Genomic DNA, 24689 nt, shown 5'->3' with positions numbered 1-24689 from the left:
GGCCGCCACCACGCCCCCCGCGATAGTTTTGGCTTGCGGTGAGGGTGGTGGTCGGCTCCATTACAGCGGCTTCTCAGAGAAGAAGTTTGTTCTCCAGATCCACGTTGATTTCTTCACTTTTTGGCCATGAGGAGAGAGTAGCCAGGTCAAGGGGCGTTGGACTGATGCGAACCGCCTGTTTAATGGAGGAGTAAGCTGATGGGAGCCCCCGAACGACGCACATGACGAGATCTTTTTCGGAAATGATTTCGTTCACGATGTCGAGGGCTGTGATGATGGTGGAGACCTCGTCTAAATACTCCGCCATAGTTTTCGTGCCTTTGGTAATTGTGTGGAGACGATCACGCAATTGAAAAATATGAGAGTGGAAAATTGATGCATAGCGTGTTGCGAGGGCCGTCCACAGGGCTGAAGCAGTTGTATAGGATCAGACGTGTTTCTGAATCGTGGGAGAGATGACCGCAATCAAATATGATCGGATCTGGCCATCCACGGCTTTCCAGGCGGCATGGGCCGGATTGGTTTTTTCGGATTTATCTGTGGCAGTGATGATTGCCGGTGGCGGTTCTGTGCTTCCATCGACGTATTTGAGAAGGTAATTGGCCTCAAGGGCTGTAAGAACGGTGATTTTCCATGTAGGGTAATTTATGTCTGATAATTTTTCGGGAATCAGGGCATGAAGATGCCTGAGAAGGAGTTTAACGCCAGAAGGAAGTGAATCGAGAGGATCCACCTCGGTTGTCATGGCTGCCGCCGCCCAAGAGAAGAGAAGGAACAATCGGTGCCCTAAAGAGAGAGAAAAAAAAACTAGAGAAAAGAAGATCTAGGTTTTCTGGCTCTTGATACCATGAAGGAATATTGATTGTATTGAAGTGTTAACCTAATAAGGGAATACATGGGAGATATATATAGGAGATATAGGAAGGAGTACTAATCCTAATAGGACTAGGATTAAGGAGTACTAATCCTAATAGGACTTGTATTAGTACACAGTAAATACTAATATTATGTAATACTATTTATTTAATACTATCTGTTATTACTACCTACCATCTCATATAAAAATTATTTATTTTACATTGACAATGTATATAATTTATTAATCTCTTATGATTTACTGTGTTTTCTGTTCTGGCTTTAAAATTTGGGGGCTAAGAAAAAGGTTGAGATGTTCATTGTTCAACTTTGCAGGCGCTGCTGAACTTATTTTAATTTCAAGAGCTTATATCACAATAATATTATTACTTTATAACATTAAGGTAATCAACTGTGTCCAACAAAGTATAGTAAAATCAACTCAACATTTCAGACTCATATAAAGATGAGTTGAACTGCTGCAACCTTTGGTTGTAAGTGAATAATATCATATATAAATATTTGTAGCTATGCAAGAAGGAACAAGATAATGGACATGATTTTTTTTAATTTTCTAAGCACCACAGTGCACTTCCTTGCTTGAACTCTTGATGTTGTGCTTGGTTTGTCAGAGAAGCAGCTCTTTGTTTTGATGAGATTTTTTAGGAATCTTGCATTGTTTACTATACTCACTTAGTTCTCTATCTGCAAGGTGTATGTTAGTTCCTATTTTGGATTTTAATTAATTTGTCTGTTCTTTTGAGTTGTTTCTTGTGGATTTCTGATTATCCTATATGCATGCAAATGATTTTGTTGTGATTTGTGCATACATCCTTGAAGATACATAGGTGCAATAGAGTTTAGTTATATCATCATGTTCTTAGATGATATCATTGCAGTGGTGTGACACTAATTCTTGGATGATACTGATTAAAGTGGTGTTGCGGTGGCAATTGAAATAAAATTCAATTTGTAATTTGTGACACTCACTTTCTTTTAAGCTTTCACCTTCTAACGTGTGAACTATAAGAATAGACACGTGTAGTGCCTTTTTTGACAACTATTCTTTCAATGTTGACACAAAAATTGACTTCAAACTGCTCCTCTTACGATTTCATTTCTCTCAGGCTGTTTTAGAGGTAAGTATATCTTTCCTTTCAATGTATTTGCATCTATGAATATGAATGTTAAGTTTGACCCAGCATAAACAATTTTGATAATCAAAAAGGTGTTCTTATCGAGATAGATTATTAGTAGAATGATAAAGTTTCAGTTGCAAGGGTCAATTTTTCATTTGGTAAATCCTTCTATTAAAAGGTGTAATTTTTTTAATTTTATTTCTACGAGCATCTCTAGAAGAAGAAGCAGAGGAAGCGGTAAGATGTTAATGGATTTTTTTATCGATTGTTGAAATATTGGAGTAAAAAGTAAGATGTTAATGGATTTTTTATCGGTTGTTGAAATATTGGAGTAGAAAGTACTACTTTTTTGTAGAGTTGTTGATAAACTACTTACCGATTTCTTATTTGATGAATTTGTGTGAATAAATTGATTTATGTTGAGGGTAGGAGTTGCAAGTTTCTTTACTTTGTTTCTGCAAGGAACTGGATGATGTTTTATGGTCGGATACCACTTTACCATAAGGAGAGAGACATTCAACCACTTGACTCTAATGAGATGAATTTAGCAGAAAAAGTAGTTCAAAAGAAGCCACAAATTTAAATAGAAAGAATAGTCAGTGTCAATTAGAAACAACTTTGTTGAACTCTTCCTTTCGAAACTTACCATCATATATGAACTATGTTAGTATGAATCTATGTATTTGCCAACCTTCTGATGGAGGCATATAGTATCTTTCATCTAATTTTCTAATAACTTTTGGAACTATCGAGACTGTTCTTTGAAAATGGATTCTTGCAAGTTTTCTTGTATAATCTATAATAGTTCTGCTCAAGAGGAGGAAAGCCGGAATATTTAACATTGTAATTGACTCTGCCAAATCTTAGGTTGTGGTGATCTCACCCCGTGATGATGTTGTGGATGCGGGACATTAGTTGTAGCAGGTACATAAAGATTGTCTTTATCTGTATTTTTTCGAAAAATATTGTAGATCTCATTCTTTTTCTTGCTTTCCCTATAATATGATAAATAACAATAAGGAAAAGAAAATTAGCAACAGGATAATCTTGCAAGAAGTACCGCAGAGTTATGGTTCTATATAGAGACCCGACTACATAGCTACTTGCGTACCTTAAAGGAAAAAAATGTATTGATATTAGATGATTCAGTTCTTGAATCTATCACTTTTTAACCTACGTATATTTTTACTGTTGAATGCCTTGAATCAGACCCGCTACAAACAGAAAGGACGGGGGTCTCGCTGCCCGGTCAGCGAGTCGGGGGGTCCAGGGGGGCGACGCGCCCCCTGGCCTGGGGGTCCGGGGGGGCGGAGACGCCCCCGGCCCGACGGTATACAATGTTGTTGTATTGGGCCCTTAATTTTCTGTTGATTCTGTATGTTGGGCCCAAGCCTGTTAGGGCGTAGCTTAGCACTATATATATATATAGACGCTATGGGAAACCCTATTCTGTAATTCTGTTTTTGCCTCTCCATAATAAAACTGCTCCCCCTCTTCCCGTGGACGTAGCCAATTTATTGGTGAACCACGTAAATCTGTTGTCTTGTTTTTCGCGTTTATATTTTCTCGTATTATATCAAATTCCGCACAACATTTACCATTTGCAGCCGCCTCCTTTTTTATCTAGCAATTTAGCTTCTCCGCAATATCAACACCTACTATATTTTAGTAAATATTTCAAGTTTTCTCTTATACATTATCTTTTTTTCATTTGCCTTTTTCATTTATTTCAGTGCCTAAAGATGATACAAGCAAACCTTGCAAGCTGACTTCCTTCTTGGATTATAAGTTTGGAATAACCCACATTGTGAGAGAAGTTGAAAAACATGTATCAAGTAAATTCACCCTTTTATTTATAACATTTCAGTCTGTATTCACAATTTTGACATACATTTATTATTTAGACTCGAGGTTGCTAGAGTTCTCCAACTACCTTTCATTCCAAGGGGAGATACTACTATGTTGATGCTAAAAATTCATTTTGACATCTTATTTGTTGAACTGTAAAACTCCACAAGAGAAAAACATGTGAGATGGATGGTCAAATGGTAGTAGTTGGTGTTGTTGGGTTTGTTATGACATTCTCCAAGGAAGAGACCATTATGAAGTACTGCTACAAATAGGAAGCTGATGAAAACTAAGGAAATTCAGGCACAGTTGTAGAAACTGAACAAGTATGTTTATGTCATCCATGTGTTAACTCTCACATGTATCAAATTTGAATGTCATCCCTTATATTTCGGGGTACCATGGCTTGAATAAGTTTAGCTATATATAAAAAATGTATTTCAATAATCATGTGTTTCTCCTAAATCTTATTTAGACCAACATTCATATTATCAGATAATTATATAATAAAAGGTGATGTATGAATTAGTTTTTAATTGATGTTTGCACCTCTTAGAATTAAATGAGCGTTGTAAGGATAATTTTAGTGATACTTGTATGACATCTTCTTTTGTTGAGAAACTTGTATGTGTTCTTTCAAATTCACTAATATTGATTATTTATGAAGTGAGTTTATTGATGATATAGGACTCGAGAATGTGAATAAGATAGCAATATATCACCTACAAGACATTTACTGGTCTCTCTGTCTATAATGTTTATAGACATGGAGTGGTTGTTTGCACTTATCATCACTTATCCAAGCATGTATTTGTGTATTATCACTTACCCAATCATGTATTTGTGATACGTAGCTTATTTTAAACAAAATGATCAATATTATTTAAAGGTATATGAACTTATGTTTTCGTACGGGTATATGACAATGTCATATTCTACCCATATAGTTAAATTGATTCGGTTATATTGTTGCGATGAAATAGGCGACACTAAAATCAACATAAAATTAATTTGGTTGTGTTAGGACACTAAAATTAACTATGTTGGGCCCGTGCTTTAGCACGAGCCTGGGCGAATCTAGTTTATTTACAAGCTTTATAACTTTATTTGATTGTACAACAATAATTTTGTTTGCTCGCACTACGAGCGAGGAATTGGAGAATTAGGAGACATGATATTTAAGCTAATAACATTTTCATCGTACTCCCCATTTGAGGAGTTAAGTCGTAGGTTGTTCCTCTTCCATTGTGCTTGTTCTTCATGACTCCATTTTTATTAACATTGTTGTAAGCATCCATAAACATCCGAATCCTTGCAAGTGCGATCTCCATTGTTTGATCATCGATATTTGCAAAACAAACTCGAAACCATCCTACCTCCGAGCAATTGAACGAAGATCCAGGGGAGACGTTGAGCTTAACTTCGTTTATGATGAGTTTCCAAAGTGACATCTCAGCATCTAGTGTTGCTTCTTTCAACAATGACCGCAAATCCATCCAACAATAAACCCCTGCATTGCTTTCTAAGCACTTGATTCCTATTTCTTCAAGTCCTCTAGTGAATTTCTCGTACCTTTCTCTCAACCTTTTCGCGCTTTCAATAAGAAATTCTTCCACAAATTCATCGTCAGACAACATGAAAGCTAGCAAATGTTGTGTCTGAGTCGAAACAAGACCAAAACTCGACATTTTTCTAGCACAGTTAACAACATCATCGTTGAATGAGTACACAATTCCCACTCGAAATCCTGGAAAACCTAAGTCCTTGGAAAGACTAGACACAATGTGTACTAAATCTTTATTGATACAATTATCTTCGTTGATAATTTCAGCGATGCTAACGAATTTTGGAGAATTGAACACGGTAGCAGCATATATTTCGTCGCAAACAAGATGGATATTATGTTCGTTAGTGAAGGTGGAGATTTTTTTAAGTGTGTCCCTATCTAAAATGGTACCTAATGGATTACAAGGGTTGGTCAAAATCAAGCCTTTGATTTTGACATTTGCTTGTTGACCTTTTTCATAGGCCTCTTCGATAGCTTCTATTGTAATTTTGAAATTATTGCAACTCTTGCATGAAATTGGTAAAAGTTGTACACCACTTCTCCACCTTAGGTCCCTATTAAATCTGCATTTAATACAAATGAAGACTTAAATACATGCCAATGTAAGCCATTAAATAATTTTATCATTGTATAATCACAAATTTCGAGAGTCAATCAATTTTTTCATTTGAATTATTAATCATAACGATTTTAAAATAAATAAATACTTTTTATATGATACAAATTCAAAATTAAACTTGAAACGTCTAGAAATTCAAACTATGTTACATAAATCAGGATAAAGAAAGTAATTATAATTTTTATACTATCCATTATTTTTTTTAAAAAATGAGAAAATTTCATTTTTTTTAATCAAAATAAAAAGACAGAGAACCAAAAATATCATTTGTTTGTTAGTTTTCAACTTTTTTGACAAATCACAAGTAGGAAAAGTTGCCCCCATTAATATTAGTTCTAAAGATTTGACCAATACGGATAGTCTCTCTTAAATTACTAAAGTGTTATTTCATTAAAAAAAAATCTCCCCTCAATCAATTACCTGAAATGGTATTTATATACTTCGTCCGTCCATTTTTACTTATCTACTAAATAAATTAAATGACTATTTTCACTTATTTAATTTGAAAAATACAAATTATATTATATAATATCGATTTTAAAGGTCAACTGAGTGATATAATATAATTCGCATTTTAAATAGGCAAGAAGGAATTTAATATTTAATTAAGAAACATCTATTTTTTTCACGATCGATATAATATAAGTTGAATTCAATTTAGAAATATGTATACATACCCTGGGTAATAGGGTGTGGGGACTAAAAAAGCATCACCAGGATCAGCCAAACAAAGTATGAGAGTCTCATTAGCTCCAGTAGCTCCACCAGCCATTACTACACGTTTAGCATCAAACTTAACCTTACCACCTCTTGTTTTCTCCATAAATTTTGCAATCGCCTACACAAAAAAAAAAATATTTTTTTATACGAAAAAATTGGATAAAAATATATTTATTTTAATAACGTATGTAATTTTTTAAATTTTCAATAAACAAGTAAAAATAGTGTCAGATAAAATGAAATATATGTATGAGATAGAAGTCAAGAAATATATCTATTTCAACTAAATGTAATCTTAGTTCTTTATTCCAAGTAAATGTAAAATTATAGTAATAAAATTGATCATTAACTTTCTTTTTTTTTTTTGTACAAATTTATAATGACTTTCACCGCTACAATTCATATATAATAGTAGTAAGTATTTCATATTCATCTTAAAAGAAGTCTAAGTTTAATTTATTTCACGCCTATTAAGAAAAATAATCCTTTTATTTATTAGATATTTCTTAAGAATTGAACGGAGGATAACTAAAAAAATATACTAATTTTTAATGTGACATTTTGTTTTTGAAAGGAGAGAAATAACAAAACTTACATTTGTGAATTCAGGCAATCCATGATAATCTTGAAAGTTGGCAATTCTCCTGAAAGATTCAATTCCATCATTTGTACAAATGGAAGCTTTTGGATTTCTCTTAATCCATTCTTCAATCAAGTCAACTGAAAGCTGATTTTCCGCGAGACCCATCTGAATAACCCCATTCAAATTATTCACCAAGTGGAAAGGATCGTTATCGTATGCTTTCCACCCATCAAAATATGGTGAGTTTTCACCATGTTGTTCGTTACTAGCCAACTTAGACAAAACTACTGATGACTTGTAATTTGAAATCTCACTCGTCTCCAAATCCATTTTATTATTTCCTAATTTTTATGAATTTAGTTTAATAGCCTAGTGAAATTTGAAGTACAAAAGTTTTTGTTTGGAAGAGAATGAAGAAGCTATGAGGGGTTTTTATAGCTAAGGAGAATTGAAGAAATGCTTTGTGTCCAAAGTGTAGTGTAGTGTGGTGAGGTTATGCTTGCCTCATCGAAAGAGTAAGAAATTGGGATTAAAATAAAGTCAAAATCTACGCTCTTCCAAGAAAAAGATTTTAATCTTTTATGGCATGAAAAAAGTGGAAGACTGAGATTAAAACAAGGCAGAATTTACGCTCTTTTAAGAAAAAGATTTAGTCATTTATGACGCTTTCAACCCGTCGAAAATATTAGAAACTAAGTTATAGGAAATTAAATTTAGTCTAATGTGAAACTTTCGGGGGAAAACAAAAAACTTACGTCAAAATATTTAAAAAGTTAAAATATATTCAAATTTCAGTACATATCTTTAACTAGATATTTCAAATTTTAATTTTATAAAAAAGTTATTGATTAGAATTACTTTTACTTATATGAATTCTACGCTATTCTAATTTAAATTAGTCAAATCAATCAAAAAAGGCCATATATGTCTACTAATATAATTATTGTAGTACGAACTTTGTATTAACATCCCCATCCCCTAATAGTACTAGCAACACATCGCCACGTGTATTGATTCATATTAATCAATAATATATTGTCTCTTTTCTACAAAAGAAAATCTAATAAATTTTGTATACCAAATGATTATAGTACCAAAAACAATAATATTCAAGATAAAAAATAAATCCTTTTTTGTTCAATTATATAAAAAATAATTTAATTTTTCTTTTTCATTTAGTACTCACCTCGGTTTTAATTTTTGTGTCTTAGCTAATTACAATTTAGAGAGTCAAGGGACTCATGATTTTTTCCGAATATTTTTTAAATATTTTGAATTATTAACTGTTATATATATATATATATATATAATTTTTTTCAAGTCAAGCCTTTATACGAAAGGATACGAAGGACATTTCATATTTTATACACATTTTTTCAATCATTGCAACATTCAAAAAGTTTCTTAAAATTGTGTTTAATCAAATTAAGACGCAAAATAAAATGGAGGGACTATATCTTTAGTCTTTAACCAAGTTTGATGTTTTTTTTTCTTCTATTATCTTGTTCAAATCAATTATTGTTGCTTAAGCAATAATAATAATATATCGAGTATAATTGTATTGAGTAAAAGAATAGCTTGTGCCAGACAAGAGATGTACATGTAGTGTGTGATGAATCATGGATATACATAAAGGTTTTTCGATAAAATCGTTGATTCAGAGATTTTCTCGATGAAGCATAACCTCGACTTATTACCTAGATCACAATATATATGATGATTATCATTGGGGAAAAATGGAATATATGATCATTGGGCATAGCACGTATGGTTGGAAATTCGAATAAAGCTTTTGATTGTTGGCTGATGTATTAACTTTGTTATAACGCAATTGTAAGGGGTAATTAGATTTTGAACAATACGAAAAAATAACATAATAAATTACTATTCTTGTGCTCCTAACTTGCGATATTTTACTAAGTCTTACCTCTCAAGTCTTACTATAAATAAACGCCCCAGGATCCAATGAAAAAATATTGATGTTGAGGTCATTATCAACAAGTACATGGACTATGAGTGTTCCTCATGAGTTCCAAACTTATATTTGTGTTTGATAAACTCGATATTGTGTGGTTGATGAATTTGATATTTGTGATTAAAGAACTTGATATTGTGGTTGATGAAATTGATAATGTGATTGATCAACGTGATACTTGTGATTGATGAACTGTAACTATTGAATTGTGATTGTAAACTGTTAAGTTGGACTTAGTTTTATGCAAGTTATAGTTATGACGGTCTGGAAGATAGGAATTCTCGTTTTCTAGCTAGTTTTAACTTGTTTTAGTGGGTTGTGTTGAATGCCTTGAATCGGACCCGCTACAAACAGAAAGGACGGGCCCAAGCCTGTTAGGGCGTAGCTTAGCACTATATATATATATAGACGCTATGGCAAACCCTATTCTGTAATTCTGTTTTTTGCCTCTCCATAATAAAACTGCTCCCTCTCTTCCCGTGGACGTAGCCAATTTATTGGTGAACCACGTAAATCTGTTGTCTTGTTTTTATCGTTTTATATTTTCTCGTATTATCTCAAATTCCGCACAACAAATTGGTATCAGAGCCTCTCGGTTAATCGGTGTTCTTGGAGAATTCGAGATGTCTGCTTTGAACGTGAAAATCGACAAATTCACAGGGAGGAACAGTTTCAGTTTATGGCAGATCAAGATGCGGGCTTTGTTGAAACAGCAAGGTTTCTGGGCGCCGTTGTCGAAAGACAAGAACGCCGTCGTTACTCCTGAGATGGCGATTCTGGAGGAAAAGGCGCACTCGACGATCATGCTGTGTCTCGCGGATGACGTCATCACGGAGGTCTCGGATGAAGAGACTGCTGCTGGTCTGTGGTTGAAGCTGGAGAGTTTGTACATGACAAAATCTCTAACCAACAAGCTGCTTCTGAAACAACGTCTATTCGGTTTACGAATGGCTGAAGGTACACAACTCAGGGAACACTTAGAGCAATTGAATACTTTGTTATTAGAATTGCGTAATATCGATGTGAAGATCGAGGATGAAGATGTTGCCCTGATTCTGTTAGTATCTCTCCCAATGTCGTTTGAGAATTTTGTTCAATCGTTCATTGTTGGGAAAGATACTGTGTCACTGGAAGAAGTCAGATCGGCCCTTCATAGCAGGGAATTACGGCACAAAGCTAACGGCACAAGTACGGACATACAGCCTTCCGGTCTGTTCACCAGTAGCGGAAAGGGAAGGAAAAACGGCGGAAAGAAAAATAAGCCGATGTCGAAGGGTGCAAAGCCGGATGATGTTTGTAATTACTGCAAGGAGAAGGGACATTGGAAATTTGATTGTCAGAAGAAGAAGAAGCAATCGGAAAAACAATCAGTGTCTGCTGCTGTTGCTGAAGAAGACACCAATTCTGAAGAAGATATTGCCCTAGTTGCGGATGAGAACACTCATCATTCAGATGTGTGGGTTCTCGATTCTGGGGCATCCTATCACATCTGTCCTAGGAGAGAGTGGTTCACGACTTATGAGCAGGTAGACGGAGGCAGCATCTCGATGGCCAACAGTTCTGTCTGCAAGGTGGTTGGGACAGGCTCGATCAAGATAAGGACACATGACGGTAGCTTTTGCACATTGAACGAGGTCAGGCACGTTCCATTGATGACGAAAAATCTGATATCTCTCAGTCTTTTGGACAGCAAGGGATTCAGCTGGTCGGGAAAAGATGGAGTCTTGCGGGTCTGGAAGGGTTCAAATCTGATTCTGAAAGGTGTCATGCGTGGTACTTTGTATTTTCTACAAGGTTCCACGGTTACAGGTTCAGCCCATGTTGCATCGTCAGAATTTCACCAGAAGGATATGACTAAGTTATGGCACATGAGACTTGGTCATATGGGTGAAAGAGGGATGCAAATTCTGTCAAAGGAGGATTTTCTTGCTGGTCATAAGGTTAAGAGCCTAGAGTTTTGTGAACATTGTGTTTTTGGAAAACTACATCGCAACAAGTTTCCAAAGGCCATTCATAGAACAAAAGGCACACTTAATTATATCCATTTTGATTGCTGGGGTCCATGCCGTGTTGAGTCTTTGGGAGGCTGCAGATTTTTTGTGTCCATTATTGATGACTACTCAAGGATGACTTGGGTGTACATGATGAAGCATAAAAGTGAAGCTTTCCAGAAGTTCAAGGAGTGGAAAATTTTGATGGAAAATCAAACAGGGAAGAAGATCAAGAGGTTGCGAACTGATAATGGGCTGGAATTCAACGGCGCCCAGAAACCTTGCTGTTTCAACAAAGCCCGCATCTTGATCTGCCATAAACTGAAATTGTTCCTCCCTGTGAATTTGTCGATTTTCACGTTCAAAGCAGACATCTCGAATTCTCCAAGAACACCGATTAACCGAGAGGCTCTGATACCAATTTGTTGGTCTGAATTTGATCAATTCTGTAAGGATGAAGGGATTGCTCGACATCGTACAGTCAGAAATACACCACAGCAGAACGGTGTAGCTGAGCGGATGAATCAAACACTTCTGGAGAGAGCAAGGTGCATGCTCTCTAATGCTGGGCTAGATAGAAGATTCTGGGCAGAAGCGGTTAGTACAGCTTGCTACTTGATTAACCGCGGACCACATACAGGCATACAGTGCAAGACACCTAAGGAGATGTGGTCAGGAAAAGCTGCTGATTATTCAAATCTGAAAGCTTTTGGTTGTACGGCCTACTATCACGTCAGTGAAGGTAAGTTAGAACCAAGAGCTAAAAAGGGAGTATTTGTGGGCTACGGAGATGGAGTGAAAGGTTTCAGAATCTGGTCTCCAGCAGAAAAGAGGGTTATTATGAGCAGGAACGTTGTCTTTGATGAAAGTTCTCTGCTTAGAACCATTGTGAAGCCTACAACTACGTCAGAAACTGGGAGTCTTGACAAACAAGTGGAGTTTCAAGTCATTCAGAACGAGAGCGATTTAAAGGAACCTGAAGAGGAGGATCAAGAGCCACAGACAGAAACTGATATTCCAGAATCTATGCCATCAGATATCCATCAGAGTATAGCTCAAGATCGGCCAAGGAGGGTTGGAGTTCGGCCACCTACGAGGTATGGTTTTGAGGACATGGTGGGTTATGCACTGCAGGTTGCTGAAGAGGTAGATACATCTGAGCCGTCTACTTACAAAGAAGCCATTTTAAGTTCTGATTCTGAAAAATGGTTTGCCGCTATGGGAGATGAGATGGAGTCCCTACACAAGAATCAGACATGGGATCTGGTCATACAGCCTTCGGGGAGAAAGATTATTACTTGCAAATGGGTTTTCAAGAAGAAGGAAGGGATATCACCAGCAGAAGGAGTCAAGTATAAAGCCAGGGTTGTTGCCAGAGGTTTCAACCAAAGAGAGGGAGTGGACTACAATGAGATCTTCTCACCAGTGGTCAGACATACTTCCATCCGAGTGTTACTAGCGATAGTTGCACATCAGAATCTGGAGCTTGAACAACTTGATGTGAAGACAGCGTTTCTACATGGAGAGTTGGAGGAAGAGATATACATGACTCAGCCGGATGGTTTCCAAGTCCCAGGGAAGGAAAATCACGTCTGCAAGTTGAAGAAGTCCTTATATGGACTTAAGCAGTCTCCAAGGCAGTGGTATAAAAGGTTTGACAGCTATATGGTGAAGTTGGGCTATACTCGGAGCTCATATGATTGTTGTGTCTACTACAATAGGCTCAATGATGATTCATTCATCTATCTGGTGCTTTATGTAGATGATATGTTGATAGCTGCAAAGAAGAAGTATGACATTCAGAAGCTGAAGGGTTTACTTAGTGCTGAGTTTGAGATGAAGGATCTGGGAGCCGCTCGGAAGATTTTAGGGATGGAGATCATTAGAGACAGAGAGAGAAGGAAACTTTTCTTGTCACAGAGAAGCTACATTCAAAAGGTCTTGGCGAGGTTTGGCATGTCTTCATCTAAGCCCATTGATACCCCCAGTGCTGCCAATATCCATCTCACTGCCATGTTCGCTCCACAGTCAGAAGAAGAGAAGGAGTATATGTCACGAGTCCCTTATGCCAGTGCCGTAGGAAGTTTGATGTATGCTATGGTCTGTACAAGGCCAGATTTAGCACATGCAGTCAGTGTAGTGAGCAGATTCATGGGACAACCAGGGAGAGAACATTGGCAGGCTGTGAAGAGAATTTTCCGGTATCTTAGAGGTACATCTGACGTTGGTCTCATTTATGGAGGTGATACTCAGTGCTTGGTTACTGGCTACTCTGATTCAGACTATGCTGGAGATGTTGACACAAGAAGATCGATGACTGGCTATGTGTTTACCCTTGGAGGATCTGTCGTCAGTTGGAAGGCAACTTTGCAACCTACAGTGACTTTGTCTACTACGGAAGCGGAGTACATGGCCTTGACAGAGGCTGCAAAAGAAGGGATTTGGTTGAAAGGGTTGGTTAGTGATCTTGGTCTGCATCATGATCAGGCTACGGTGTATTGTGACAGTTTGAGCGCAATTTGTCTAGCCAAGGATCAAGTCCATCATGAGAGAACCAAGCATATTGACGTAAGGTATCATTTTCTGAGAAGTGAGAAGAGAATCAAGGTGAAGAAAGTAGGAACTGCTGATAATCCTGCTGATATGTTCACAAAGCCGGTTCCACAGAGCAAGTTTCAACACTGTTTGGACTTGCTCAACATCAGAAGCTGTTAATTGCCCTGCGGGGCAACTCTGAGGAAGAGGGGGAGGCCTGGCACTATCATAGTGCGTCTGAAGAATCTGTTCGGAGAACTCAAATCAAGGTGGAGATTTGTTGAATGCCTTGAATCGGACCCGCTACAAACAGAAAGGACGGGGGTCTCGTGGGTTACTGAAGAAACATTGAGAGGTAACTACTTGTTATTTCGGCGGATCCTCTTGTTCCTCATTTATGTCTTATTTTATTTGAGAAACAAAGACACTAAGACTTGTATTTATCTTTTAAATTATTTTTTCTTACACTAGTAGCTTATACGTGTGACAATCATATTTTGAGAGTATTTGAGAATGACTAAATTTTTTGCTCTTATGTTAAATTTATATTCGCTCTTTCTATCGTATTCTGAATTTTTGACTGGCTTATCTTGAGGAAAGATGAGTGTCATCATCACTATTTTTGAATCGAAACATACATACCCTTAATCTCACTATACATTCATTGTATTATTTTCTTGATAAACAATAATATTATAAGTAGAATCTAAGAAAGATAGAAGATACGTAACTTATTGCGTTCTGAAGTAATAATTGGAGCAGCCAGTTATACGTGTGAGAGAAAAATAAAGGCTTCCTCTTTTTGTACTATTTTAATTTCTGCTTTATTTCTACTAATTGGTGCCTTAAACTTTCCCTTTTTATGAATGTGTATTATGGGCTACTTGCTCTAGTCTTTGGTTAGGCAAATATCCTTATTGCATACATATACATATGACTTTTCGAATTCAGGATTTAAAATTTTTGAATGCAATAAATGAGATTTTTAAATTAAATTTAAGATGAAAATATTAAAATAGCGCTTTATTTGAATTTGAACATTTTTCTTGTAGGTGATTTCTTTACCTCGTATAAGAGGCACAAGAACACTCTTATACTCCTCATTGGTGTACTATTTATTATATTTAAATTTCTGTCAATTTTTCTCAATATAGATACACATATATGTATATATTATTTTTTTTCAAACTTAAAGAATGAACGTACACTCCCCCATTGATAAAAAAGTGGACCCACCTCTACTTTTCCGCCGTTTACTAGCTAAGAGAAATACAATTTTGTTTTGTTACTTCTGTCATTTTAGCTAATATGTGCAAGATTAAATACTTTAATATACATTATGATCTTGAACACGATAATCTTATTCTGGAGATTAAGACTTAATCTGGTATATTCATTAAGTAACCAATGTACAAATGAGATTTATTATTCATCAAATATTATTTATGATATTACTTGAGGTACAAATAAATTTGGGTCATAACTAAGAAATAATTCTTACAATATGTACTTAATTAGGTATTTATGTTTTTTCTTTGTTTTAATAGATAGAAGTAAAGTTAAAATTTTAAATTTATGGGTTTTAGATTCTAGAAGAAAAAAAATAGTATTGAGCTTTTTATAAATTAATTATATTCATTAAAAGATTTTTAAAAATAACGATCTATTATTATTACAAGTTTTTAAATTACATTAAATAATTTCTTATTCAAATATAATGCCATATATATAATTATTAGTTGGGATAGGGAAAGTACTAAATATTGAAAAAAAATTCTAAACACTAAACAAGCCACTAATTCTATATTTTGGATAAACTCTTTTAAATATTAAGGATGAAAATTCCCCCATTAAGAAACAATCTCCAATTCCACGACTTTTGAAAATATTAGTAGAGTGTTGAGTATAATCTACGTAGAAGGGTCTAAAGTGTTTCTCGATTACTTGAATTAGTATAAATTTATCCTTCATTCATCTTTCGAATCTTAAATTAATATTCTTGATATCAACTTTTTAACTTAATTTCTAACGCTTCATTCATAATATTATACGAAATTTCATAGTTTAAGGGCATTGATTGATCTGATTTTGGATTTCATGGTAACTTTAAAGAAAAAATTACATAAATATACAATTTAAGATATTCTAATCTCTAAAATTTTCTATCATTTAAAAAAAATTACAAAAGTATTGTCTAGAATACATCACTATCTCCTCCTCTTCGGTACATCCATATTCCCTCTCGAATACATCCCTATATATCTCTTCTCGGATACATCCCTCATACTTTCTCCGTTTCACAGAGAATGACCTGATTTGACTTGGCATGACGTTTAAAAATATAAAGAAGATTTTTGAATCTTGTGGTTATAAATTAAAGTTAGGTCAAATGGACAAAATTGTCCTCTCATCTTGTGGCCTTAAATATGTCACGTGAAAAGCTCAAATTAAAATGTTACAAAAAAAAAAAGATCATTCTTTTCTAAATAGACTAAAAAGGAAAGGAGATTATTCTTTTTGAAAAGAGTATTAAATAGTGAGTCCGAAACTCAAAGGGTAGAAAATATTAACAAAAATTTCAAAACGGTATATAAAATTTTATATAAACCAAAACGGTAAAATCGCTGCTGAGGCAGCGATTTTGCCAAAAAAAATTTTTTTTTAATAAAAAAATGAAATCGCTGCTCAAGCAGCGATTTCAAAATGTTTCTTCTTACAAATCGCTGCCAGGGCAGCGATTTAACATTATTTTTTAATTTTCTTTTTTTTTTTAAAAAAAATAAGGTATATCGCTGCTCTGGCAGCGATTTACGAAGAATTTTTTTTTTTTTTAAATATCGCTGCCAGTGCAGCGATTTATAAAAAATATATATATATTTTTCAATATAAATCGCTGCCTTAGCAGCGATTTATAAAAAAAAAAATTGTTATTAAATCGCTGAGCAATTTTTTAAATAAAAAAAATTTTTAAAAATGTTAACTTATGTATATAATTTATAAGAAAATATACATTATTTTTAAAAAATTAAAAATAAGTAAATATATTTTCTTTCTAAAAAAAGATATTATATTGAATTTAAATTTAAATAATATTTGAATTCAAATAATTAATTTTTTTAAATAAAAAATTAAATGAGAAAAATTATTTAATTTTTTTAAAAACAAAATTATATACTTTTATATATATATATATATATATATATATATATATATATATATATAAAGTGAAAAGGATCACATGACAATAGTAAAATTTTTTGTTTTTATTGTATAATTTGAAGAAAATTTTCACGAGTTAAAGTGGATGACATCACAATAGTAAACCTTTGTTTTTATTGTAAGTTTTGAAAAAAATATTCACATGTAAATAGTACATCATACTTTGAATTCTATAAATTGGTACTTCAATTTTTCATACTTTGAATTCTATAAATTGGTAGTTCAATCTTTCAATCTTCCAATCCAATCTACTTTCAATCTTCCACAATCTTAAAATTTTTGTTATTCTTCAAATTTTCTAAAGTTTTTAAAAGCATTTTCTTTATAAGGTGAGTTTAAATTTATTTTATTTTTAATTTATTTTAATTAATTTTATACTTTTATATGATATTGTTGATATATTCAATCTTTTGATACTTATATTAATGTTAATTTTTATTTTTATTTTTTGTGTATAGATATGGATCCATCAAATTTATACGTACATCCTGGTCCAGTAGAGCATGATGTATTAAAAATTCAAGTTCATCATCGTTCCGAAGGAATTTGGAATGGTAGCATAAAAGAAGAGAAATGTTGCTTATATACGCGTCGTGGTGATATTGAATTTTGGCAACATTTAAAATATCATCCATTACATTCTCGCATCCTTCAATATTTTGAAAATTGTAGATTTAAAGGAATTCTTGATGTTGGATGTGTGCCGTATGACTCCGGATTAATTTCTGCTTTAATTGAAAGGTGGCGTCCGGAAACTCATACTTTTCACATGCGAACTGACGAGGCTACCATAACTTTACAAGATATTGAAATTTTATTCGGAATGGTAGTAGATGGTAGTCCTATAATTTTAAATGGAGCTGATTCTTTAAGGATTATAGGTAGACAAGAAATGATTTTTCAATTAACAGGATGGTTACCCGATACTAGTTGTTTTTCTGGTGTTAGTAGATTGTCAACATATAAATTGATTGAGTATATCGAAGGTTTGGAAGTTATTAACGATAACTCAACTGAGCATGAAGTTCAACAAAGATTTAGATTATATTTATTATGGTTATGTGGTGGATCAATATTTCCGGATAAATCTAATAATAAGATTAATTTGGACATTTTGATTGACATGAGAAATTTAGATTTAATGTCAACTCAAGCATGGGGATCGGCCGCATTATCATATTTGTATAATTGTTTATGTCGTGCGTCAATGAAAAAATCAAATGAAGTTTGTGGATTTCTCTCTTTAGTGTAGGTATACATATTTTTTGATTAAATATTTTTTATATACTAGTAATATGCACTTTTAAATTTAAGTGCATTATAAGTAATGGTGAATTTATTTATTGTAGATTTGGGCATGGGAAAGAATTATTCCCCTGCAACCATTGCCAAAGCCTCTAAGAACCAATCAATTTGAGGCTTTAACTGCACTTGCACGTAAATGGACGCGACGTAGAAATCATCAAAATGAGGCACGAACTGTAATCGGTGTGATTAGGGATGTACTTGATAATCTAACTGATGAACAAGTATTTGATATTATTAGTATCTTATACTTTTCATATTTTATTTTATTTTAAATAAGAATATATTTTTTTCTGCCAATGTTGTTTTTATAATTATCTTACTTAATTATTTTTTTATAGTTTATTCGGCAGCCTTATTCGGAAGATGTTATTAATGGATTGCCTGAGTGGTGTCGGTCAGGACAACGTGTCTGGATGGCACAGGTGCCACTGATTTATGGAATTTATCGTGAGTGGCACATGGTTGATCGTGTTGTGAGACAGTTCGATTATTTACAACATATTCCTGGACCGTGTACCCAATTTTCCGAATATCATTTTAAGCGTAATAAACGATCAAAAATAAAACAAGAAGATATAGATGCATTTAACTATACACAATATTTATGGGAACAACGTCAAAATCGTATATTTCGACCTCCATTTGTAAGTGATCAAACAGATTACTTCCGTTGGTACATGAGGCATACCCGCATGGTCATTGGAAATCCACAACATGTTGTACAAAAAGGGTATCAACACATGGCAGGAAGACATGAGGCATTAGTATGTATATTACATAAATTTCAAATTATTATGGCAATCTTTAATAATTTTTTTTTATTAATATTTGTTTATTCATTATAGGCTAGGGGTCATGAAATGCAGTATCGTCGAGCTCGGATGATTGAAAATGATGAAAATCAATCTAATGAAATGAGACAATATGCAGCGGAAGTCGCTCGTATTTCAATGGAGTCAATGAATGCAGCCTTTCAAGGAACGCGATTGAGCTTTGATCATGATTACAATCCTCCCACTCAATACGATGAACCACCACCAGTACAAGTATCTCGCCGATCACGACAAACAACACCGAGAGAGGGTGCTCGTCGAGGTAGAAGGACCACTAGTGAAACAGCTGATTTTTCTGCAGGGCCCTCTAACACTAATGTGGCGACTCCCGAGCCTTATTATCCCACATTTGATTTTTCTGTAGGGCCCTCTAACACTAATCCAAATTTTTCTAGTCAGCAAACAGTTGGTTTTGTAACTCCGCAGGTTCCAATATCTGGGTTTGCACAATTTAGTGGTTCTCAATATGGTTTTCAACATGGTATGCGTGAATTTCCGATACATAATTCTCCATTTGGTGGAAGATTGAATTTTTCGAATGTAAGTATAATTATTTTCATACAATTTTTTTAACTTTTTATAATTTTTTTTTATTTTTATTGCATGTTTATTTGATTATATTATGTTATATTGATATTATAGGTAACTGCGTTTGATGATTCAAGATTTAATGTTGGGGCTTCACAAAATTTAGTTCTTAATAGACAAAATCCACCTCGGAGAACATCTAGGCTACACAAATCAACTAGATGTGGAACAGGCAGTCACTATCAAAATGAGGAAGATTTTGAAAATGAAGATGAAAATGAAGATGAGAATGAAGATGTAGAAGATTCGGATTCAGAAGAATAATTTTTTTTATGCACCTTTATTCTAAAAGGCTAAAGATTCGAATTTTGAAATATGTAAATTTTGTTGTTTCGTGCAAGTTTGAACAAAGTAATGAGATTATGTTTGAACAAGTTTGAAGGATTTACTTTTCTTTTTGTAATAGGTCAAATCAATACTTTTTATGTTATGTCAAATCAATACTTTTTATATTAGGTCAAATCATTATTTTTTAATAGAGTTCAAATCAGTAATATAATAATAATGTAAAGATATTATACGTACAATATTTAAAATCCACAAGTCAAATTAAATTCATGTTAACAAATAAATATAAAAGATATATCATATGTCAAATCAATACTTTTTGTCAACATTTTTGTATGTTTGAACAAGTTTGCAGGATTTACTTTTTTTTATCTCAAATCAATACTTTTTGTCAACATTTTTGTATGTTTGAACAAGTTTGCAGGATTTACTTTTTTTTTTATCATAAGTCAAATCAATACTTTTTATGTTAGGTCAAATCAATACTTTTTATATTAGGTAAAATCATTATTTTTTACGTACAATATTTAAAATGCACAAGACAAATTAAATTCATGTCAACAAATAAATATAAAAGATATATCATAATATTAATAACAAGATAATAAAAACACATTAACCTTAAAAACATATACAAAATATTTAAAATCGAGTAGGACATCGTGCCTTTATGTGACCTGTCTCCTTACAAACACTACATTTTCTAGTCATGCGAGCCGGAGCTATATCCATATCATTCTTAAGTCGGCTTCTTCCTTGCGTACCACTTGTCCGCAAATATTCAGTATTTGCAATTAAATTAAAAGGAGCTGGTGGCCAATATATTTCATCACCCACTGGATTAAATGTCTCACTGTATGTTCGTTTGTAATATTTTGCACTGTAGAATTTACTTACATAAGATTTTGGCTCGATTCCGCGAAGTCCACAAAATTTGATGGCATGCGAACAAGGCATATGATAGTTTCTCCATTTTCCACAAGAACATTTCTTACCTTTTACAGTAACCTTGTGGACATTTCCACCTTTACCATCATGAGCAAAAGTAAGAATTTCAAAAACTCCATCACCTGTGTTGTAAGTCATCATATTTGTGTGCCCTTGAGCTCTTTGATAATAATCATTAAATTTTTTATCTATCGCAAGTGGCCATGGCATATAACTTTGAAGTAATGCAATTGCAAGATTGTTTCTTTCGACAAAACGATCAACGAGAGCTTTGAACGTCATTCGAACCATGGCAGTCACAGGAAGCCCCCGAGCTTTTTTCAATAAACCATTATATGACTCAGACACATTTGTCGTCATGGCACCCCATCTACGACCACCATCCTTATACATCGTCCATTTTTTCAAAGGAAATTCATTTAACCATTCATATGCTGCAGGAGACAATGTTTTGATTTGTTGCATCCGTTGCATAAACTTTTTCTCCTGATGCTCAGTAGCAGCCAACCACATTAGATTTTCGAGTTCACTATTTACAAATTTTTTATTAAAATTTGCTTTTAAGTGTCGAACACAAAATCTATGATATGTGTTGGGTGGACTCAACCAATCATAAGATTGAACGCACTGCAAGATTCCTTGATGACGGTCAGAAATAAGACTAATTCCTTGTCGTTCACAAACTACATGTGTCCATAATAACTTGAGAAACGATGACCAAGACTCAAAACTCTCACGTGCAACTAAAGCATATGCAAGTGGAAAAATATTTCCATTCGCATCAATTCCAACCGCAATTAACAATTTGATATCATACAAACCATAAAGATGTGTGCCGTCGATAGAAATGACCGGCCTACAACTTTTGAAACCATCAATGCTCTGTTTAAAAGCCCAAAAAAGAAATTTAAAAATTTGCTCACCTTGCATTGTTGTAGAATGATGCTCCCACTCAATAATAGTGCCTGGATTGAATAATTGTAGTGCAACCATGTATCGAGGTAATGCCTTAAATGAACTTTCAAAATCACCATAAACCATTCGAAATGCTTTTCTTCGACCTTTTTGTGCTTTTCTGTAACTAGGAGTATAGTGATGTTTTCCTTTGATAATTTCACGGATCATCTTAATATTTATGTCCGGATTCTGCATAACATATGGTATTAATGAAGTGGCAATCATATTATCATTCAAATTGAAATGATCCTCCTTATAGTTATCTGTAAGACAAGTATGCGGTTCAATCATTTTTCCTGTCTTCCACATACAACTTGAAATCTCTCTAAACCGAATCATCCAATCACACCCTAACTCATGACGCTTGCAAATAACTTTCCAACTTTTACTTTTGGATTGATCACAAAGAAATTCTTTTTTAATAGCAAGACTATATGCTCTTACTGCAGATTTCATTTGCATCTTATTCATAAATAACATACCTAGTTGCATATACAAATTAAATTAATCAACATGCAATAAATAAATAAATAAACAACTATAAAATATTTAGTTTTCAACAATCGAACCTGACTGGATATGTTTAGGATTGTTTGAATTCCAAAGTGCCGTTCGAATGGAACCGTCATCTCTCGTGTACATAAAATCTTCTGCATTTTCGTCAGTGTGATCTAAGTATGGAATCGCTGTAGAATGATAATTAACACTTTGATCTTCAATGGATGCATTAGGTGCATTATCCACATTATCATCATCGCCGTCATACATATCATCATTGTCTGTTAATTCATGCTCGGAAGGTTCATCATTGTGCAACTCACCAACTCGTTCATCACCCATAACATTATTATTTACAATTTTTGTACAATAACTCACTGCATTTTGAATTTGATCATACCTATAAAAATAATAATATAAATATATTACATATAAGAAAAATAATTTTTAAGAAATAAGAAAACATTACTTTATTTACCTATTAGTTGAATCCGATGAGAAACAATTCAAATGACTGAAATTTTGGCTAGACTCTCCCATAATATTCAAATGTTTTTACCTAAAATTGTTGGTAGATTGGAAGATTGAAAGTAATATGAATATGAAGAATAAGTTCCAATTTATAGAATTGAAAGTCTCATGTACTATTTACATGTGAACTTCTTCAACTATTTACGATAAAAAAAAACAAATTTTACTATTGTCATGTGATCCTTTTCACTTTATATATATATATATATATATATATATATATATATATATATATATAAATATAAAAGTATATAATTTTGTTTTTAAAAAAATTAAATAATTTTTCTCATTTAATTTTTTATTTAAAAAAATTAATTATTTGAATTCAAATATTATTTAAATTTAAATTTAATATAATATCTTTTTTTTAGAAAGAAAATATATTTACTTATTTTTAATTTTTTAAAAATAATGTATATTTTCTTATAAATTATAAACATAAGTTAACATTTTAAATTTTTTTTTTTATTTAAAAAATTGCTCAGCGATTTAATAACAAAAAAATTTTTTTTTTAAATAAATCGCTGCCTAGGCAGCGATTTATATTAAAAAATATTTTTTTTTATAAATCGCTGCACTAGCAGCGATATTTAAAAAAAATTTCTTCATAAATCGCTGCCAGAGCAGCGATATACCTTTTTTTTAAAAAAAAAGAAAATTAGAAAATAATGTTAAATCGCTGCCCTGGCAGCGATTTGTAAGAAGAAACATTTTGAAATCGCTGCTTGAGCAGCGATTTCATTTTTTTATTAAAAAAATTTTTTTTGGAAAAATGCATAAGTATCCTTCAACCTATGCTTGAGATTTGGAGGATAATAATATCTTAGTATAGTATGAGTCTGTCTTTAAGATTTCGGGCATAGGTTGATGGGGTACATATGTATTTTTTTTCAACTTATGACGTGACACTATCTTCTACGCACCGTGCGTGTTGAAATTCTATTCAAGCTAGTGTCACATAGGTTGAAAAAGGGATAGAAAATTATTATGAAATAAGTTTTAACAGTAATAGGACTTTAATATAGTATAAGTGTGTTTCAAAAATTTCAAACATAGATTGAGGCGATAGTTATGCATCTTTCAGAAACATATTTATAAAAAACACCTAATAATGAATATAATTTACGGTTAAACTTTAGCCACAATTATGGTGTATGAAGAAATCAATTGGTAGTTTGATTCTCGACTTGATTTTCAAAGACAAATTATGATATTTGATGTCGACTAATGTAATCTCTCGCTTTTAGCTTTATTTGTTACAAATATTTATATTATATCATTTTGTACATATATAACGTAGTATATTTTTGTTTTATCTTATTGTTTAGAGTTTGTTTTTTTAAATTAATAACGTTGTTTTCTTGTGTTACAATTTCCATACCAATTTGATTAATTCAAAATGGATTGGTTCAACATTTCATTAAGTAGCCAATAAATATAATTTTGACTTTTCATATCAATGACAAGTTAAAGTATTATTTATATCCCTATTTACTTGTCAAATATTTTATAATTTGATTTCTCCTTTTGCTGGTCATTTTTGACAAAATCGAAGAACGAGAGTTTTTTTCCTATTATACTCTTTATTTATTAATATTGAGTTAATATCTTGAAAAATATAATGAATAAATATGTTTGAGACTTAGCAATTAATAGGAACAAAATGGTAAATTTAAATTAACAATCA

At 33.1% G+C, this 24689-nt stretch overlaps 3 protein-coding genes and 1 long non-coding RNA gene across 9 annotated transcripts; 2 read left to right on the top strand and 2 right to left on the bottom strand.

The window, feature by feature from the left end:
* Window positions 1–2000: 2000 nt before the first annotated feature.
* Window positions 2001–4428, top strand: LOC104647596 (uncharacterized). Its single transcript, XR_003246990.2, has 3 exons — window positions 2001–2231; window positions 2862–2918; window positions 3728–4428. It is a non-coding gene; the product is annotated as an uncharacterized lncRNA (long non-coding RNA).
* Window positions 4429–4883: 455 nt separating this feature from the next.
* On the bottom strand, window positions 4884–7709 carry ACS4 (1-aminocyclopropane-1-carboxylate synthase). Its single transcript, NM_001246946.1, is given in 3 exon segments — window positions 4884–5972; window positions 6706–6866; window positions 7344–7709. Coding segments are annotated over 3 exon segments (1431 nt in total). The 5' UTR covers window positions 7662–7709; the 3' UTR covers window positions 4884–5020.
* Window positions 7710–17249: 9540 nt separating this feature from the next.
* LOC138337002 (uncharacterized) lies at window positions 17250–20235 on the top strand. 6 transcript variants are annotated; one of them, XM_069298135.1, is made up of 6 exons: window positions 17250–17380; window positions 17510–17605; window positions 18401–18523; window positions 18698–19123; window positions 19205–19732; window positions 19835–20235. In XM_069298135.1, exons 2-6 carry the CDS (start codon window positions 17603–17605, stop codon window positions 20042–20044), a joined length of 1290 nt encoding a protein of 429 aa, XP_069154236.1. In that variant the 5' UTR covers window positions 17250–17380; window positions 17510–17602; the 3' UTR covers window positions 20045–20235. The 6 variants fall into 6 exon arrangements, with proteins under 6 accessions (XP_069154236.1, XP_069154241.1, XP_069154239.1 ...); XM_069298140.1 differs by having other exon boundaries at window positions 17510–17792; XM_069298138.1 differs by having other exon boundaries at window positions 17510–18303.
* A 475-nt stretch (window positions 20236–20710) lies between these two features.
* Window positions 20711–22858, bottom strand: LOC138348968 (protein FAR1-RELATED SEQUENCE 8-like). Its single transcript, XM_069298585.1, has 2 exons — window positions 22543–22858; window positions 20711–22455 (listed from the first exon to the last, which is right to left on the bottom strand). The coding sequence occupies exons 1-2, from the start codon at window positions 22811–22813 to the stop codon at window positions 20711–20713; spliced, it is 2016 nt and encodes a 671-aa protein (XP_069154686.1). The 5' UTR covers window positions 22814–22858.
* Between the last annotated feature and the right edge of the window lie 1831 nt (window positions 22859–24689).

This window comes from Solanum lycopersicum, chromosome 5 (assembly GCF_036512215.1).
Source record: "Solanum lycopersicum chromosome 5, SLM_r2.1".
In the NCBI taxonomy this organism is placed as follows: Eukaryota; Viridiplantae; Streptophyta; class Magnoliopsida; order Solanales; family Solanaceae; genus Solanum; species Solanum lycopersicum.
This window is presented reverse-complemented; position numbering and strand designations above follow the sequence as displayed.

Excerpts from the sequence above, each read along its gene's own strand:
- LOC138348968 (XM_069298585.1), bottom strand. The coding sequence starts at position 22,813 with ATGGGTGATGAACGAGTTGGTGAGTTGCACAATGATGAACCTTCCGAG. Across the intron at positions 22,456-22,542 it reads TCCTAAACATATCCAGTCAG|GTATGTTATTTATGAATAAG; the intron begins GTTCGATTGTTG and ends ATATGCAACTAG.
- LOC138337002 (XM_069298135.1), top strand. Across the intron at positions 19,124-19,204 it reads CAGGAAGACATGAGGCATTA|GCTAGGGGTCATGAAATGCA; the intron begins GTATGTATATTA and ends TATTCATTATAG. Across the intron at positions 19,733-19,834 it reads GAAGATTGAATTTTTCGAAT|GTAACTGCGTTTGATGATTC; the intron begins GTAAGTATAATT and ends TTGATATTATAG.